Below are 17,392 nucleotides of genomic sequence, written 5' to 3'. Positions count from 1 at the left end.
CCGCCCCTGCGGCCGAGGTGTTATGGTGCGGTGAGCCGGCTAGCGGCCGAATGCAGACTCTGGGCGAGCATAAGCGCTTGCGACAGTGGCGATATCTGGCGGACCGGCTCCTTCCGCGGCCTCTGCTTTTCTTTGTGTTCTGGCCGAGTTGCTGAAGGCCTGGCTTCACCATCTTCGCTCGAAGGCATCTGATAGCTAGCGACCGGTTTCCCGTGTGTTGCGAGCATAGGAAAAAAAAAGGCTGTTCGTTCTAGACCAGAGCATCTCAAGTTCGAGTTAATGAGATGGTAGGAAGTCAAAGCAGTAACATTTTAACAGTATTGAGTTGTAGTTCTTTGGCCTTGGAGATCGCAAGAATCTGGTGGTAAGTGATGTTTTCCCGTCTTATTACTGAGATTTTTTTCCTTCGAGAAGTTACCAGTTGAATAAAATGACTTGCATTTTTATTTTAATCTTAACGGAATAGGCTTCACCTAAACCTGATAGAGCACACCTGTGATCCCGGCAGTAAGGAGGCTGAGACAGGAGAAAGACTGTTGTAAGTTTGAGGCAAGCCTGGGCTAAGTGAGAAAGCTTGTCTTTAAAGAAAAAGAAAAAAAAACCTTTAAACCTCTCTTACGCCATAATTTATTTTTCATACCCTGTGTCCAAAACCCGTGGGTTCTGTGAGTGGTTGGCGGCCCATGGTGCCCCTGCCTTTTAAATAATCGTCCTTAGAATATCTGTGGTTTAAGAGCCGCAGCAAAATAGGCTGTGATGTTCTAACGTTTGTCTTTCAGGTTATCCTAAGATGAAGGAGAGCTTCCCCAAGCAACAGATAGTTTAAGGAAGAGAGCTTGTTGTGTATAGACCGTATTTATTGCCTTCAAGTAATTGGGTTGAAGATGAACCCTGTGAACCCCTTCAGTGGGCAGCAGCCCGGCGCCTTTGCGGTGTCTTCTAGTGCCACGGGAACATTTCAGACTAAGTCACCATTCCGATTTGGCCAGCCTTCCCTTTTTGGACAGAACAACCAAGCCAGCAAGAGCCTGGGATTTTCACAGGTACCGAGCTTTGCAACACCCTCTGGTGGAAGCCATTCTTCCTCTTTGCCAGCCTTTGGACTTACCCAAACCTCAAGTGTGGGACTTTTCTCTGGTCTGGAATCCACACCTTCTTTTGCAGCTACTTCTGGGCCTTCAAGTTCATCTGTGCCCGGAAATACAGCATTCAGCTTCAAGTCAGCCTCCAGTGTTGGGGTTTTCTCGAGTGGCCCTACTTTCGGGCCAGAAACTGGAGACGTAGCAGGTTCTGGTTTTAGGAAGACGGAGTTCAAGTTTAAACCTCTGGAAAATGCAGTCTTCAAACCCATACTGGGGGCCGAGTCAGAGCCGGAGAAAACCCAGAGCCAGATTGCTTCTGGGTTTTTCACATTTTCTCACCCTGTTAGTAGTGGGTCTGGGGGCCTCACCCCCTTTTCCTTCCCGCAGGTGACAAACAGCTCAGCAACTAGTTCAAGTTTTATCTTTTCGAAACCAGTTACTAGTAATACGTCTGCCTTCGCCCCTGCTTTGTCTAACCAAAATATAGAGGAAGAGAAGAGGGGACCCAAGTCAGTGTTTGGGGGCTTGAATAGTAGCTTCAGTACTTTCCCCATGGCGTCACCTGGATCTTTGGGGGAGCCCTTCCCGACCAACAAAACAAGCATCCGCCAAGGAGGTGAGGAAGCCATCTCCCAGGTGGAGTCACATCCTGCCCTCATGAAGGGATTAAAGAGGAAAGAGGACCAGGATCGCTCCCCAAGAAGACATTGCCACGAGGCAGCAGAAGACTCGGACCCCCTGTCCAGGGGTGACCATCCCCCAGATAAACGGCCAGTCCGCCTGAATAGACCCCGGGGAGGCACTCTGTTTGGTCGGACGATACAAGAGGTCTTCAAAAGCAATAAAGAAGCAGGCCGTCTGGGCAGCAAGGAATCCAAAAAGGACAGTGGCTTTGTGGAATCTGGGGAAAGTGACCACGTGGCCATCCCAGGAGGGAGTCAGTCCACCCTGGTAACTTCCCGGCTTCCAGCTGTGAATAAAGAGGAAGAAACAGAAGGTAGAGATGAAAAAGAAGGTGGGTCCTAAAAGTGTGTGTGACCTCGCTTCAGAGCTCTCGTATGTTTCCTCGTGGTCACCTGATTTAAGTCCCATGCATGAACTTTGTTTTTTATACTGTAGTGGCTCCTTTTGCTTGGAAGTATTGTGTCTGATGGACTTGTGTGTCTGCTTTCTGAACTCCAGATTCTCTCCGGGGAACGTCTGTGCGGCAAAGTAAAAGAAGCGAGAGCACAGACAGCCTGGGGGGCATGTCGTCTTTAGAGCTCACGGCCATCCAGTGCAAGAACATCCCCGACTACCTCAACGACAGAGCCATCCTGGAGAAACACTTCAGCAAGATCGCTAAGGTTCAGCGGGTCTTCACCAGACGCAGCAAGAAGCTCGCCGTGATTCATTTTTTTGATCATGTGAGTACTTGCAACTTGCCTATAGCTCATCCTAGGTTTAGAATTATATATGTGTATAAACATTTGTGTGTATATGTGTGTGGGCAGGTATGGATCACGATAGAGACGGGGTCATGAAAGAGTATAAGGTATAATGATACACAGGTGTGTATGAAATGCCATCTGAAACCCATTCCTAGGCATGCTTGCTGAAGTCATTTTTTTTAAGAGAGTAGAGGAGAAACTCTACTTAGGGATTACAAAATGTCTGCTTGGGATGATGAGAACATTCTGGAAACAGATAGTGCTACGATCACCAGGCATGGTTGTCACACCTTTAAGCAGACCACTCAGGAAAAAGACAAAAAAGGCCAACTGTCCCAGGTTGGATCTCTTGGTGCTAGAATGATAGGTGGTTGTGAGGCGTCTGGTAATGGTATTGGCGACTCAGCTTGGGTCCTCCAGAAGAGCAGAGCAGCAAGTCCTCTTTCTCTCTAGTCCTTAGATTTGTACTTTCATTTTCATTCTGTGTGTTTGTGCACATGCGTGCATGTGCCTGTGCCTCTGTGTGTGTGTGTGTGTGTGTGTGTGTGTGTGTGTCTGGAGGTCAGAGAACAACTTTTGGAGGTCCATTCTATCTACTCTGTGGGTGCAGGAGATTGAACTCGGTCTGGCAGGTGCCAGGTACCCAGTTCAGCTGTCTTGCTGGCCCTCCTCTTATTTCTGAGTAGCCTGTTCCATTTTTCAGCACTCTGGTTACATTGTGGTCTCTCTGTGTCCTCATACTTTGTGGTTGTGAACTGTTTTTCAGGCATCTGCAGCCCTGGCTCGGAAGAAAGGAAAAGGTCTGCATAAGGACATGGCTATCTTTTGGCACAAGAAGAAAATAAGTGAGTTTTCCACTATTGTGCTCTCAGTCTGATGTTCTGTGCAGGGTTCTGACATGCGAATGTGGGTTCTTTCCCTAAAGCCAGCGGTTCGACTGGCTAGCTCCAGCTGCATCCTGTATCTCACAGCTGTTTCTTTGCATTTTACAAACCTCGTTCTGACCCTTGTGTCTTCAGGTCCCAGCAAAAAACCCTTTTCCCTGAAGGAGAAGCAGCTTGGTGAAGGTGAAGCCAGCCAAGGCATAGAGGACTCTCCCTTTCAGCACTCCCCTCTCGGCAAGCCCATCGTGAGGCCTGCCACCGGCAGCCTCCTGAACAAAAGGTGGGTTCATCTTCCCGGGAACTGTTCAGAAGAAGGGCAGGCTCGAGCTATGGGGCAGGTGCAAAGAGCTGCTGCTTTTGAATCCCTGCCCTCACATGGGTGAGTCTCAGACAGCTGGACTCAGTCAGGCAATCCTGTGTCAGCCTTCGGGGTTATTGGAGCAACATCTCCTTTATTTATTTAGGCTTTGTGTTTTTTGGTTTTTTGTTTTATTTGGGGAGAGGGAAGTTGAGACAGGGTCTTATCATGTATCTCTGACTGTCCTAAAACTCATTATGTAGACCAGGCTGCCATCAAACTCATAGAAACCCACCCGTTTCTGCCTCTCTAGTGCTGGGATTAATAAAGTCATGTGTCACAATGCCTGGCTGGCTTCTTTGGTTTTAATGCTGTATTTTCTTAGCTTTAGAGGACCAAAAGGTCTTGAACGATTAGGAAGTGGAAGTGGTCCAAAGGCCCCAAATGTTTGTTTCCTTCGTAGCTCTCCAGTGAAGAAGCCCGGTCTTCTGAAGATCCACCAGTTCGAGGCAGATCCTTTTGACTCTGGATCTGAGGGCTCCGAGGGCCTTGGTTCTTGTGTGTCATCTCTTAGCACCCTGATTGGGACTGTGGCTGACACATCTGAAGAGAAGTACCGCCTTCTGGATCAGAGAGACCGCATCATGCGGCAAGGTATGACGCACAGAGACACGTTCCAGATTCCCTGCAGGGTTGTGTTGAAGCAGCTTCTGGGGAGCCACAGGGCTCCACCGCCACTGACTCTTGGGATTTCTGATAAGCTGTGCCTGGTCTTACTGTGCGCTGGTCTCTGGAGATGAGAGCTGTGTGTACTAATGTGTGATGACCGTGTCTGTCTGTGTGTGTGGGAGGATGTAGGGAATTACACTGATTATTGGTAGAGAGGAACAGGTGTCTGAAAGGCAGAAGTGAGAGGGGATTCTCCGTTTCAGGCATTGTTCCCCTTCGGAATGTTAGACTGAATGTACTACTCTCAAAGAATGTTAAAATAGCATTACACGTGCACAGTACCCCATATGAAAACCCATGGATTCTTTACAGGTTTTTTTTTAATTTATGTTTATTTTACTTGCAGTGGTGTTCTGCCTGCATGTCTGTCTGTGTGAGGGCATCAGATCTCTGGAACTGGAGTTCAGAGAGCTGTGAGCATCCATGTGGGTGCTGGGAATTGAACCTGGGTTTTCGAAGGAGCATCTTGTACTCTTAACCTCTAAGCCACCTTTCCAGCCCCTACGGTTTTTTCTTAATTTTCAGCTGTGTGAGATTTCTTTACAGCTCTTAAACGCATGCTAGCTTTGAACCTAACGATTCTCCTCTCTCAGCTTCCTGGGATTACACATATCTGTCCCACCTGGCAGGATTTATAGACTTGGCGATTTATGCATTTCCAATAAATTTATTGTCTTAGGGTTTCTATTGCTGCCATGAAACATCGTGACTAAAACCAAGTTGGGGAGGAAAGGGTTTGTTAGCGTGCGTCACCACGTCATAGTCCAGCATCGAGGAAGTCAGGGCAGGAACCTGGAGGCAGGAGCTGATGCCGAGGGCATGTAGAAATGGCACTGTTGGATTGCTTCCAGTGGCTTGCTTATTCTGCTTATAGAACCCAGGACCACCAGCCTAGGGATGGCACCCCCCATGGGCTGGGTCCTTCCATGTCAGTCACGAGTGAAGAGGATGAACTAACTGTAGGCCTTCAGCTGGATCTCATGGAGGCGTTTTGTTTATTGCGTTTCCCTCCTCTCAGATGACTTTAGTTTGTGTCAAGTTGACATTAAAATATCCAGGATTCTTATGACAAGGAAACCTGGCTCAGTCACACGTATCCCCAGTCCCAGAGCCTGGCCAGCTGTAGCCGAGAGCTCTATAGAGGCAGGACAGTCTGCTGTACCCAGTGAGCTCCAAGGTAGCCTGAGCTAAGTAGTCGAAAAAGCAAAACCAAACCCAAAACATTCAAATGAGCTTAAACTAAGGACTAAAATATGTATATGCTGTTTTGAAAAGTTTTGCTTAAAACCTTTCATTCTGTGAGTAAAGAGAATGGCACTCACTGAGGTAACCGGCGTTCTCATCCAGGTAACTTCATTAAGCAGTTCTGAATGCTAAGACAGAGTCCAGGATACTAGGATATTTCAACCCCTCCATACCCTCTCCCCTGCCCCGCAGGGTTTCTCTGTGTAGCCCTGGCTGTTGTAGAACTCACTGTAGACCAGACTGGCCTTGAGCTCACAGAGATCTGCCTGCCTCTGCATCCTAAGTGTTGGGATTAAAAGCATGGGCCACCATGCCCAGAATATTTGTCTTTAACAAATTTGGGGGGGGGGGAGAGGGAGGACAGACAGACAGACACAATCTTACTATGTACTGGCCTCAGACTCCAAGATCTGCCTGCCTCTGCCTCCCAAGTGCTGAGATTAAAGTTGTGTGCTACTGGGATCCAGCCTGCAGATTTAATTTTTGATTACATTCCTGCATTATTACGTAACCCCCTGAGGCCATGATGAGAAATACGGAACACTGGCAGAGCACACTTTTAAGTGCTCTGTCTTCTAACATTTTTAAATGTTCTATTTTACGTGTGTGAGGTTCTCTCTATACTTGTCTATGTACTATTTGTATGCCTGTTGCCAAGGAAGGCCAGACCCCAGTGGACCGACTCACATACAGTCGTGAGCTGCCATGTGGGTGCTGGGAATTAAGCCCAGGGCCTCTAGAAGAGCAGCTAACGTTCATAATCGCTGAGCTGTCTCTGTAGTTCCCGTCTTCCATCCTAAGTCTGTGGTGAGTGTGTTTGACTATTGGAGAGGGAGAGATGTAGCTGTGGCTAGGGGCTTTCGTGAGACAAAGATACCGATCGTTTGGCAGGGTGGGCCATGAGGTCTATTGCAGAGGCCCAAGCTTAAGAGACATTTCTTTTTGTGCTGACCGTTGAGGGGCAGTGCCCAGATGAAGCAGAATCTCCGTGTTCTAGACTGGCCTGAACTCATTACGTGGCCCAGGCTGGCCACAGATTTAGGATCCCCTTGCCTCAGTCTCCTGAGTGCAGGGATTACAGGCAGATTTCTCCGTGCTTTATGAAAGTACACTTCCTGTGGTACATACACCCTTACCTCTGGCTTGGTGTCACTCAGCTCGGGTGAAGAGGACAGACCTGGACAAAGCAAGGGCGTTCGTGGGGACGTGCCCTGACATGTGTCCTGAGAAGGAGCGGTACCTGCGGGAGACCCGGAGCCAGCTGAGCGTGTTTGAAGTTGTCCCAGGGACTGACCAGGTAGGGCCCCATGTGTCATAATGGCTTCTGCTTTTCTCCTGCTGTTTGGATTTTGATTTTTTAAAAATATATTTGTTTACTCTGTAAGTGCAAACGTGTATGTGCGTGTGCACATGTGTCACAGTGAATGTAAGAGTTGCTCCTTCTACTGTGTTCTGAAGACTGGACTCGGGTTGTCAGGCCTGGCATCCGGTGCCCTCCCCTACACTGAGCTATCTCAATGGCCCTAGTGTTTTCTTTGTGTCTGGTTTTGGATTTTTGAGACAGGGTCCGTCTGTATAACCCTGGCTGGCCTAGAACTCACTCTGACGAGGCTGGCCTCACACTCAGATCTGCCACCTCTGCTTCTGCCTCCGCCCAGCACTGTTTTTGTTTGTAAATTGGTTCTGTTTTCCTGGATCCTGACTGTTACATGTGTGTGCCGAAGGGCGTCGCCTTCCCTGCACTTGAGCTGTTTCCCATTCTAAGTTGTTTGAAAGAGTTTGCACAGTCTGCATTCTGTGCCCTTCAGTTTTGCTTGGCCCAGGGTCTCCAGCCTGGCAACATGTGTCATCGTAGACCCAGGGCTTCTGCTCCACAGACAGCCAGGGCCCGCGTCTCCACCACTGCACACGCCTGTTGTCTTCTGCAGATGGGAGGTGGAGCTACAGCCCCTCGTGGGAAGTTTGTACCTCCTCCATCAGGCCTGCACCTCCTCCATTAGACCTTGACCCACGGGACCCTGCCCTAACCCTTTCTGGTCCTCACTCCCATCTCCAATTTATTTATGGTGTGTTGGTCTAACTTGACACTTGAACACAGCTGAGATCCGTCCTGCTGCTTGAAGCCGGTCTACCTGTTACAGCTGTGCTTGGGCGGGCTGTCTGTCTTCACGCACATTCCTATCCCTCTCACACCCTCTTGATGCCTTGTTGTATTTGCCTGACTCAAGTTTCTTAGCTTTTATTGTCCTTGAAATGTCTCATGTTTAATGGAACATTTTCATTTAACAATTACATTCTCAAGCATTGATGTCATGTAGATGTGTGTCTTAGGATTTTACTGCTGTGAGCAGACACCGTGACCAAGGCAACTCTTAGAAGGACAACTTTTAATTGGGACTGGCTCACAGGTTCAGATGTTCAGTCCAGTATCATCATGGCAGGGAGCAGGAGCATGGCAGCGTCTAGGCAGGCATGGTGATGGAGAAGGAGCGGAGAGTTCTATATCTTGAGAGTTTATCTGATCAGAGGGCAGCCAGGGGACTCCCTCCGTAGGAGGCCAGGAGGCGGCTCTCTTCCACCCTGGGTGCAGCCTGAGCAGAGGAGACCTCAAAGCCCACTTAGGCAGTGACACACTCCTCCAACAAGGGCCTGCCTCCTCCAGTAAGGCCACACCTCCTGATGGTGCCATTCCGTATGGACAAGCATTCAAACCACCACAATGTGTACGTGATTTCCTCCTGAGTTTAAGGTCCGGAAAACTGCCATAAAGCAGTTTGTCCCTATTTCTTGCCCCCAGGTGGACCATGCAGCAGCCGTGAAGGAGTACAGCCGGTCCTCTGCGGATCAGGAGGAGCCCCTGCCACATGAGCTGAGACCCTCAGCAGTTCTCAGCAGGACCATGGACTACCTAGTGACCCAGATCATGGATCAAAAGGAAGGCAGCCTTCGGGACTGGTATGACTTCGTGTGGAACCGCACACGGGGTATACGGAAGGTATCTGCTCCCTCCAGTCAGATAACTAGGAAATGCCGTGTATATTCACAAAGTGAACATCTAACTTTCATTTTACACAGATATTTTTATCTGAAACAAAAATAGAATTTTCTTTGAGCCCTCATAAAACTATTTGATTGTTTCATTGGGTTAGTTTCAAGTTCAAATGTAATTCAACTCATAAGCATAATTTTTTTTCTCAAAGTTGGTTCTTCATGGATCTTGTGTGTTTGTGGCTTCTGTGTGAGCAGTCAGTGCACGTGTGAGTGTGTAATCCTCCTCTAACCTTGAACAGGACATCACACAGCAGCACCTCTGCGATCCCCTGACGGTGTCTCTGATCGAGAAGTGTACCCGATTTCACATCCATTGTGCCCACTTTATGTGTGAGGAACCTATGTCCTCCTTCGATGCCAAGATCAACAACGAGAATATGACCAAATGTCTACAGAGTCTGAAGGAGATGTACCAGGACCTGAGGAACAAGGGGGTTTTTTGTGCCAGCGAAGCAGAGTTCCAGGGCTACAATGTCCTGCTCAATCTTAACAAAGGTGACATTTTGAGGTATGGTTTCTGATTCAGAAGTTGGGCCTTGATGTGTAGAAGTTCCTTAGTGCAGTTGGCAGACCGGGTCAGGAGCAAGCACTGGGAGCAGCACTGGGACCAGCATGTGCCGTCCCTCGGGGAGTCCTGTCAGTGGGTAGCAGTTCAGCTTTCAGAATGTTTGCTCAATGGCGTGTGCTAAAAGGAAGAGTTAAATGACATCAGAGAAGGTCGGTTGCTGAAGCGAATGAAGCTGAAATGCTGGCTTGGCATTTCAGTAGACCTTTAGGAGGGGAAACAGGGAAACCAACATGGAGGGCAGTGCAGGACAACGCCAGACACCCTTGGTCTCCTGTGTACATGTGTGGGTGCCTGTAAATACACATGCGGGTGCCTGTAAACACACATGCGGGCACCTGTAAACACACATGCGGGCGCTTGTAAATACACATGTGGGTGCCTGTAAACACACATGTGGGCGCCTGTAAACACACCTGTGGGCGCCTGTAAATACACATGCAGGTGCCTGTAAATACACATGCAGGTGCCTGTGAATATACATGTAGGCGCCTGTGGATACACATGTGGGCGCCTGTAAACACACATGTGGGTACCTGTAAACACACATGCGGGTGCCTGTAAACACACATGCGGGTGCCTGTGAATACACATGTGGGCGCCTGTGAATACACATGCGGGTGCCTGTAAACACACATGTGGGCGCCTGTAAATACACATGCGGGTGCCTGTAAATACACATGCGGGTGCCTGTGAATACACATGCGGGCGCCTATGAATACACATGCGGGTGCCTGTAAATACACATGTGGGTGCCTGTAAATACACATGTGGGTGCCTGTAAATACACATGTGGGTGCCTGAATACACACTGGTTATATTTTCTGTTAGGCTGTTTTGTTAAGCAGGTGTCAATCAGTTGGCATTAGTTTGAAATAATTTTTTGATGACTGATGGCTAAATTATTTCTTAAACTTTTAGGAAATCCTTTTAAGTTATTATGTATTATTTACTTATTTATTTTGTTTTTTTGAGACAGGGTTTCTTTGTGTAGCCTTAGCTGTTCTTGAACTCATTCTGTGGCTCAGGCTGGCCTGAAACTCAGAGATCCTTCCACCTCCACCTCTGAGTGCTGGGACTAAAGGCACATGCCACCATGCCCAGCTGTTTATCATCCGTTTCAGATTTTTATTTAGTATTGTTTTTTAATTGTGTGTAGTATGTGTCTGTGAGTCGACCTGTGCATGTGAATGCAGGGTCCCATCAAAGCTGAAGAGTGTGTCAACTGTCCTGGAACTGAAGTTGTAAGCTGGTGTGTGAGGCACCTGACATCGGTGCTGGGAACCTAACTTGGGCCCTTTGCAAGAAAAGCAAGTGCTTTGAACCTTTGAGCCATGCTTCCAGCCCCACAGTTTATTATCTTTTTAAAGAGACGCTTTAAAACCACACATGTGATCCTATTAGAAGCTCAAAGCCATGTTTGTCTACATAGTGAGCTTGGCTCTCACCTAGGATACAGAAGATTCTGTTTCAAGTGGATGGGTGGGTGGATGGATGGATGGATGGATGGGTGGATGGATGGACGGATGGATGGGTGGATGGACGGATGGATGGGTGGATGGATGGACGGATGGACGGATGGATGGGTGGATGGATAGATGGATGGGTGGATGGATGGGTGGATAGATGGGTGGATGGATGGACGGATGGGTGGATGGATGGACGGATGGGTGGATGGATGGACGGATGGATGGGTGGATGGATGGACGGATGGATGGGTGGATAGATGGGTGGATGGGTGGGTGGATGGGTGGATGAGATAGATGGAGGAGGGGTGGATGGAGACCATAGTGTACCAGCTGAGTGTGAGAACGGCAGCTGATTATGGGACTTGGATTTCAGTGGTCTGTGTTACCATTCAGACTTGCTGTCTCAGTATTGCTGAAACGTAGTTAGTTATCCGATTGACTGAGATCAACATCCTGACCTTTACCTCCCTGACCTGCAGAGAGGTGCAGCAGTTCCACCCTGATGTTAGGAACTCCCCGGAGGTGGACTTCGCTGTCCAGGCTTTTGCTGCATTGAACAGCAATAATTTCGTGAGATTCTTCAAACTGGTGCAGTCAGCTTCTTACCTTAATGCGTGCCTGTTGCACTGTTACTTTAACCAGGTGAGTAGAGCGCCTGCTGCTGCCAGAGTAAGAACAGGAGCAGTAACTATGCAGTGTGTGCTTCTCTGTCCTGCACTCTGCCAGGAGGGCAGCCAGCTGTCTCCTCAGGGCCTGTCACAGCCCAGCAAGGGGCTTCTGCTTTAGTCTTGTATGACGGGATACCCGGTCTCCACCAAGAGAGACCATGGAGTGTAGTGCAAACATGGTTCTGTGGCTCACAGAAATCTTAGGAATGACAGGGTGAGTTCCTGAAAACAAACCGCAAAGCACAAATCCTGTATTGTACAAAATCCTTTACATTGAAATTATTAATATTAATAAAAATTTTGAGAGAACAGTAGTGTAGAAAGACTCTGGATAAACGATTTTGAGAGTGAGGCTGCTGCTGATAAATTCATTTCACTCAGTACCTGAGTTGTGCTTTTCCACTCGGCCCTGTCTGTGGCTTGGGGTTACAGAGGCCTTCAGAAGACCGCTTACTCCTCTGGAGTGAGAGATGCCCAGGAAGGAGCATCACGCTTCCTTCTCAGAGCATGCCCTTCTGTGAACATGCCGCTAACAGGAGAGGACGGTCTGGAAGGTACTAAGCCTGCCGTTCTGCACTCCCAGCTTTCTTCTCTTGGATCACACCAAGTCCTGGAAATGCACAGTCATATTCTAGGCAAAGAATTCATTTTCAAAAGTCGTATTTCTTTTTTTAACTTTATTTTTTTGAGATTATAATACAGTTACGTCATCTCTCCCCTCCCTCCCTTCCCTCTAAACGCCCATGCTCCAGTCCTTACTCTTTCAAGTTCATGGCTTATTTCTTCATAAATTGGTGTCTATATATGTGTGCATCTGTCTGCCTGTCTACACACACACCCCTAAATATAAGGACACCATGCTCAGTCTTTTTGAGACGGACCATTTGGTGTGCTCTTCCTGCTCTCAGCCTCCTTTAGTTACCTGTTGTTCTGTGCGAGGGTTGAGGCCTCCTGGACTTCCCGTCTGCATCAGTGTGCCTGTTGTTGCTGTCCTTGTCCAGCTCATGCTTAGCCGTGCTGGGGAGTCTTCATGAATGTCGCTTCTGATTTCTGACACATCTCATGACGAACCTCTTGATCCTCTGGCTTTCCCAGCCTCTGCTTCCCGCCTCCCATACTGTCCCCGAGCCTTAGGTGTGGGAGTGGGATTGGAGCTGTGCCCTTGGCATTGGGTCCAACAACTCTGCACTTTGGCTGGTTGTGGTTTTCTAGAATTGTTTCCACCTGAGGTGTGCGGACTACACAGGACAGATATTTAAGGAAATGGCAGTTAGAGGAAGATCGGTGGCTTCACCAGCCCTGCGTAGGTGGCCAGGTTTCCTTACCAGGCACAGTTGCCTTCTCTCTGAGCGGGCCTTAAGTCTAGCGGGAGAGCTGTTGGTCACTACCAGGCTGTGTGTTACCAACACACCCAGAAACTAGAAGGTTTCTGCCAGGGAGTTCTGCATCCACTTCTCAATGTTCCTGCAGTTTGTGTCCTCTCCTTACAGATTTGCAGTGTTACAGCAGATAGTTAGGGGGGATTTTCTCACTCTCCAGCAGCAGGCCTGCCCTTCACAGCCCCAACCCCTCCAAGCTCCTGCTTTCCTCGTGGTCACTTCTGTTTCCTGTCTCTCAAGTCTCTTCTTTACACATAATCCAGAGAATCTTAAGTCAAGCCAAAGTCAGTTGTCTTTCCACTGCCGAATGTTTTCAATCCAGATGTCACCTGCTGGTGTTTGTACATGGTGGCTAGCTTTTCCCAAACTTCTCTCTTCTACACTGCTGCCTTTTCAGGTTGACGCCCGAAGCAGATGGTTAGTCATGGACTCCCAGGTCCAGAGCAGGAAGTTTGATGGTGGCTGTCCTCAGCAGCCAAGGAGGGAGAGAGTAGTTACTACTTTTTACATGAGTGGCATTACTATATGATATTGGCTACCATAGGTAACTTCAAATAAGGAAAATCTGGATTTTTTTTAGAGTTTTACATATACATATTTAAAGATTTATTTGTTTCTGTTATGTACACTGTTGTCTCCTCAGACACACCAGAAGAGGGCATCAGATCTCATTACAGATGGCTGTGAGCCACCATGTGATTGCTGGGAATTGAACTCAGGACCTCTGGAAGAGCAGTCAGTGCTCTAACCACTGGGCCGTCTCTCCAGCCCAAACCTGGATTTTTTTTAAAGGAAACCTTTCCACTGACAGCGGCCTCTGTGGTCCTGAATCTTAAGCCCTTTCTTGGTCCTTCAGCCCAGTTCCAGCTGCCACAGTGCCTTCCTGTTTCCTTACTCAGCAGAGCTCACCCTGATCTCTCAGTGCTCACATTGCCTCAGACTGCCTTTCCTCTTTGGTATACGTGATCTCTGTTAAATGTTCTTACACATTTACCATCTTCACTCTGGTGTCTTCCTAGCTTTCCGGTGGTGTGGGGATGGGGACTTTGATGCTGTTGTTTGCACTGTACTCTGAGCACTAAGAATACACCAGACACTGTGCTCTCTCCAGGAGAATTGCTGGCAATTAGTGACCCCTGGGAGGAGACAGACAGCATAGGCCCCCAGAGGCCCTGACACCTAAACAGGCTTTCCTTCGGATTTTCATGATTTTCTTTGTTGTCTTGTTATGTATTTGTTACACTGCTATGAACCAGTTTTGTTTTTATAATTTAATGGCTTGCATTTTCTCCCACATCCCATAGATTTCCATGGTTTCATTACCTGGGCTACTTTTGGTTCAGGGGATGCTGGACACTTTGTTTTCATCCCCCTCCTCGAGGGATACATTCTGGTTTTTCTTATAAGTAAACAGCCCCATACCATCTTTCTTTGGGACTGTTTGGCAGTTTTCATTCCTGAGTATCTGAGTATCCGTAAGCCCAGCTCCCTAATTGGTTGATTGCTTGCACAGGAACTGAGCTGTAGCAGGAGCTCATGGTTATATGGCTGGCTTTCTATGTTTTTTCTGATCTTGTATTGACGTGGCTTCTTTCAGATCCGTAAGGATGCCCTCCGGGCACTCAATGTGGCATACACTGTAAGCACACAGCGCTCTACCGTCTTCCCCCTGGATGGTGTCGTCCGCATGCTGCTGTTCCGAGATTGTGAAGAGGCGACCAGCTTCCTCAATTACCATGGCCTCACTGTGGCTGATGGGTAAGAGCTAAGACTGAACCTGTGGCCTTCCGTCTTCTCTGCCCCCTCCCTTTCCTTTTCCCTTCTCTTTCTGACATAGTCTGCTTTCGGGGCTCTTGTGGGTGCTGCTTTCCTGCTGTGAAACTAGGGATTCCCAATGAACATTTGGGGCCACACCAAGCTCACCCTTTGTTTGAGATAGGGTCTTATGTGTAGTCCTGGCTGGCTTGGACCTGGCATGTAGACCAGGCTGGTCTCACTGAGACACACGGAGATCCACCTGCCACTGTGTCCTAAAGTAGAGTAAAAGGTGTTCACACCCAGGCGAATAAAAAGAACCAGACCCAGTTCTTTCTTATCCCCAAATCATTGTTCTTCGTCAGTTACCAGACAACCTGAAGATGAAGGTAAGCCTTCTCCATTCTGTTCACTGAGGACTGCCTTTGCTCACCCATGTCTGCCCCCTGCACACCTGATAGACGACCTGGGGATTCTAGGAGGCCCTGCCGAGGTGTTCTGCCCCTGTAGTCAGGGAGCCACTGGCGATGCTCACAGGCTGTTCTCCTAACAGATGGCACCATTACAACCGACACCTATGCTTGTGTTTCCTCAGCCTACGGCAGCTCTTCCTTCTAGCTCTATCCTCAGGGGGTGGGCCGCCATCTTTGAAAAAGGACCACAGTAGTTTGTGTCATTCCGTGCATGGCTGGAAATGCCCTGGGTCATGATTCCCCGAGACGAAGCCTTCTCGTGTCACACCTGTCCAGTCTTGCTTTGATAGGGGATCCAGTAGTTGGGTGTGGGGAGACATAGCCGTATTCTTTTCCTGCCGACTCCTCTCTGCACTCTTTGTGGTCTGGGTAGCTGTGTTGAGCTGAACCGGTCGGCATTCTTGGAACCCGAGGGACTATACAAGGCCAGGAAGTCAGTGTTTATTGGCCGGAAGCTGACAGTGTCAGTTGGAGAAGTTGTGAATGGAGGGCCACTGCCTCCTGTTCCTCGACACACACCTGTGTGCAGCTTTAACTCCCAGAATAAGTATGTCGGCGAGAGCCTGGCTACAGAGCTGCCCATCAGCGCTCAGAGATCTGGTGGCGACTCAGCAGGTAAGTCAGTCGCGTGGTAGTACGTTTTCCCTCTTGGAAGCCTCCCTGTCACCTGAAGGTTCTGTCTCGGCCAGATGCTTAAATATCTCTCACTTCACCTAGATTTGGAGTTGTGAAGCCCTGGTTGGGCTTGTGGTACTATGGTGCGGTTTCCACACAAAGCATCTGTTACCCTATGCCGTGTCCCTTGAGCTGTTGTCAGGAGGGCAGTCTGTTCCTCGTGTTACCGGTAGCCCTGTGTCCTTCATAGACTTAGTTTTGTAGTTCTGGAAAAGTGTCTTCAGCACCCGTGTGTTTCTTTCTAGGTGGTGGGAGAGGAGAGGAGGTTGAGGCGGAAGTGGATGTGCCGCCACTGGCTGTCCTCCCACAGCTGCCTCCTGCGCCCTCAGCCACACCAGTGCCTCATGTCCAGCCACTGACCCAAGCTGTGACTCCTAGCCTTTTCCAGGCCTCCACGCAGCCTGAGGTGCTGCTGCCAAAGCCCGTGCCTGTGTACTCTGATTCGGTGAGGATCTTGCATATTGAAGCTTCATGGAGTCTGGAAATATTCTGTGCAAGGGCACTGTGTGCCTTGGTCTCCTTAGATAGGAGGGTGAGGGAGAGAGGATGGAGCTACTCAGAGTCACAGCCTTAGGTGGCTGAGCTAGGGCCACTGCCTTCAGTACCTACAGGGGCCCATCTTCATCACAGCAGTCAGAGCTATACTTGAATGGGTCCCTCCCATAATACCCAGCTGAACCCTGCGTGTCTGTTCTTACTCATTCACCTGCTCCTGTGTGACATACCCAGCAATAGACTGACCAGGTCTGTGGGTCACAACACTGCTTTGTACCTGTTGACAGACAGTGGCTTCCGTTTTGAGCAGATCTTGTTTGTTGAACAAGTGAGAACTTAATTGTGTCTCACTGACCTCTCAGATGCTGGGCACTGTCCCTACTGGAGGCCAAGCGAGCTTAGAGGCGAAGCCTGAAGGTCACAGAAATTGAGGACTTCGATGTGCATAAGAAATGACGGATAAAGGTGCTGCTGGGCCACCTACAGGGCAGTCCTCAGCAGGCTTGCCCTAAGCCCGTGGAAGGAAGGCCCCTTTCTGTGGTTCAGAGGTCCTTCTTGGAGAACTGCACCGACCCTGCACTGAGGTCCCTGTGCTTTGCTGGGACCTTCACAAACGTCACTAAGAGTCTTCACCTGAGATGTCTACCTTGGCACACTGCCTGGTCTGACCCCATGCTGCTCTCTCCCTAGGACCTAGTACAGGTGGTGGACGAGCTCATCCAGGAGGCTCTGCAGGTAGACTGTGAGGAAGTCAGCTCCGCTGGGGCAGCCTACGTAGCCGCAGCTCTGGGGTGAGTGAGGGGCACCTAACATGTCAGCCCGTCTTGCTTGGCCTTCCTTATAAGGCTGTTCTTTCTCCCTTATCCGCAACCCAGTTCTGTGTGGTTAAGACCCACGTTACTGTTCCATTTACAAAAATAAGATGATTTATGATATGAAATAAGTACACTGTGGCTGTCTTCAGACACACCAGAAGAGGGCATTGGATCCCATTACAGATGGTTGGGAGCCACCACGTGGTTGCTGGGATTTGAACTCAGGATCTCGGGAAGAGCAGTCAGTGCTCTTAACCACTGAGCCATCTCTCCAGCCCCCACTTCTTTGTATAGGAACATTCGTTGTATGTGTTACTAATTACCATGATTATCCAGGTTAGCATACTAGCACGGCATGGCAGCCTTTACTGCTGAGCCC

General features: G+C 49.0%; 1 protein-coding gene across 2 annotated transcripts in view; it reads left to right on the top strand.

Annotated features, from left to right (window-relative positions):
- Positions 1 to 19: 19 nt before the first annotated feature.
- Mcm3ap (minichromosome maintenance complex component 3 associated protein) overlaps positions 20 to 17,392 on the top strand; it is a 37,592-nt gene continuing 20,219 nt past the window's right edge. The window contains exons 1-14 of one of the 2 annotated variants that reach the window (NM_001106382.1): positions 20 to 287; positions 780 to 2,097; positions 2,265 to 2,488; positions 3,279 to 3,357; positions 3,532 to 3,676; positions 4,158 to 4,348; positions 6,826 to 6,965; positions 8,466 to 8,663; positions 8,959 to 9,227; positions 11,233 to 11,395; positions 14,398 to 14,558; positions 15,402 to 15,643; positions 15,949 to 16,148; positions 16,889 to 16,989. In NM_001106382.1, the coding sequence (NP_001099852.1) occupies positions 885 to 2,097; positions 2,265 to 2,488; positions 3,279 to 3,357; positions 3,532 to 3,676; positions 4,158 to 4,348; positions 6,826 to 6,965; positions 8,466 to 8,663; positions 8,959 to 9,227; positions 11,233 to 11,395; positions 14,398 to 14,558; positions 15,402 to 15,643; positions 15,949 to 16,148; positions 16,889 to 16,989 (3,326 nt within the window). In that variant the 5' untranslated portion in view covers positions 20 to 287; positions 780 to 884. Of the gene's footprint in view, positions 288 to 779; positions 2,098 to 2,264; positions 2,489 to 3,278; positions 3,358 to 3,531; positions 3,677 to 4,157; positions 4,349 to 6,825; positions 6,966 to 8,465; positions 8,664 to 8,958; positions 9,228 to 11,232; positions 11,396 to 14,397; positions 14,559 to 15,401; positions 15,644 to 15,948; positions 16,149 to 16,888; positions 16,990 to 17,392 lie in introns of those variants that run through there. The other variant, XM_006256294.5, reaches the window with a different exon arrangement.

Source organism: Rattus norvegicus, chromosome 20, assembly GCF_036323735.1.
Source record: "Rattus norvegicus strain BN/NHsdMcwi chromosome 20, GRCr8, whole genome shotgun sequence".
Classification (NCBI taxonomy): Eukaryota; Metazoa; Chordata; class Mammalia; order Rodentia; family Muridae; genus Rattus; species Rattus norvegicus.
The sequence above is the reverse complement of the archived record's forward strand: the minus strand, read 5'-3'. Positions and strand labels throughout refer to the sequence as shown.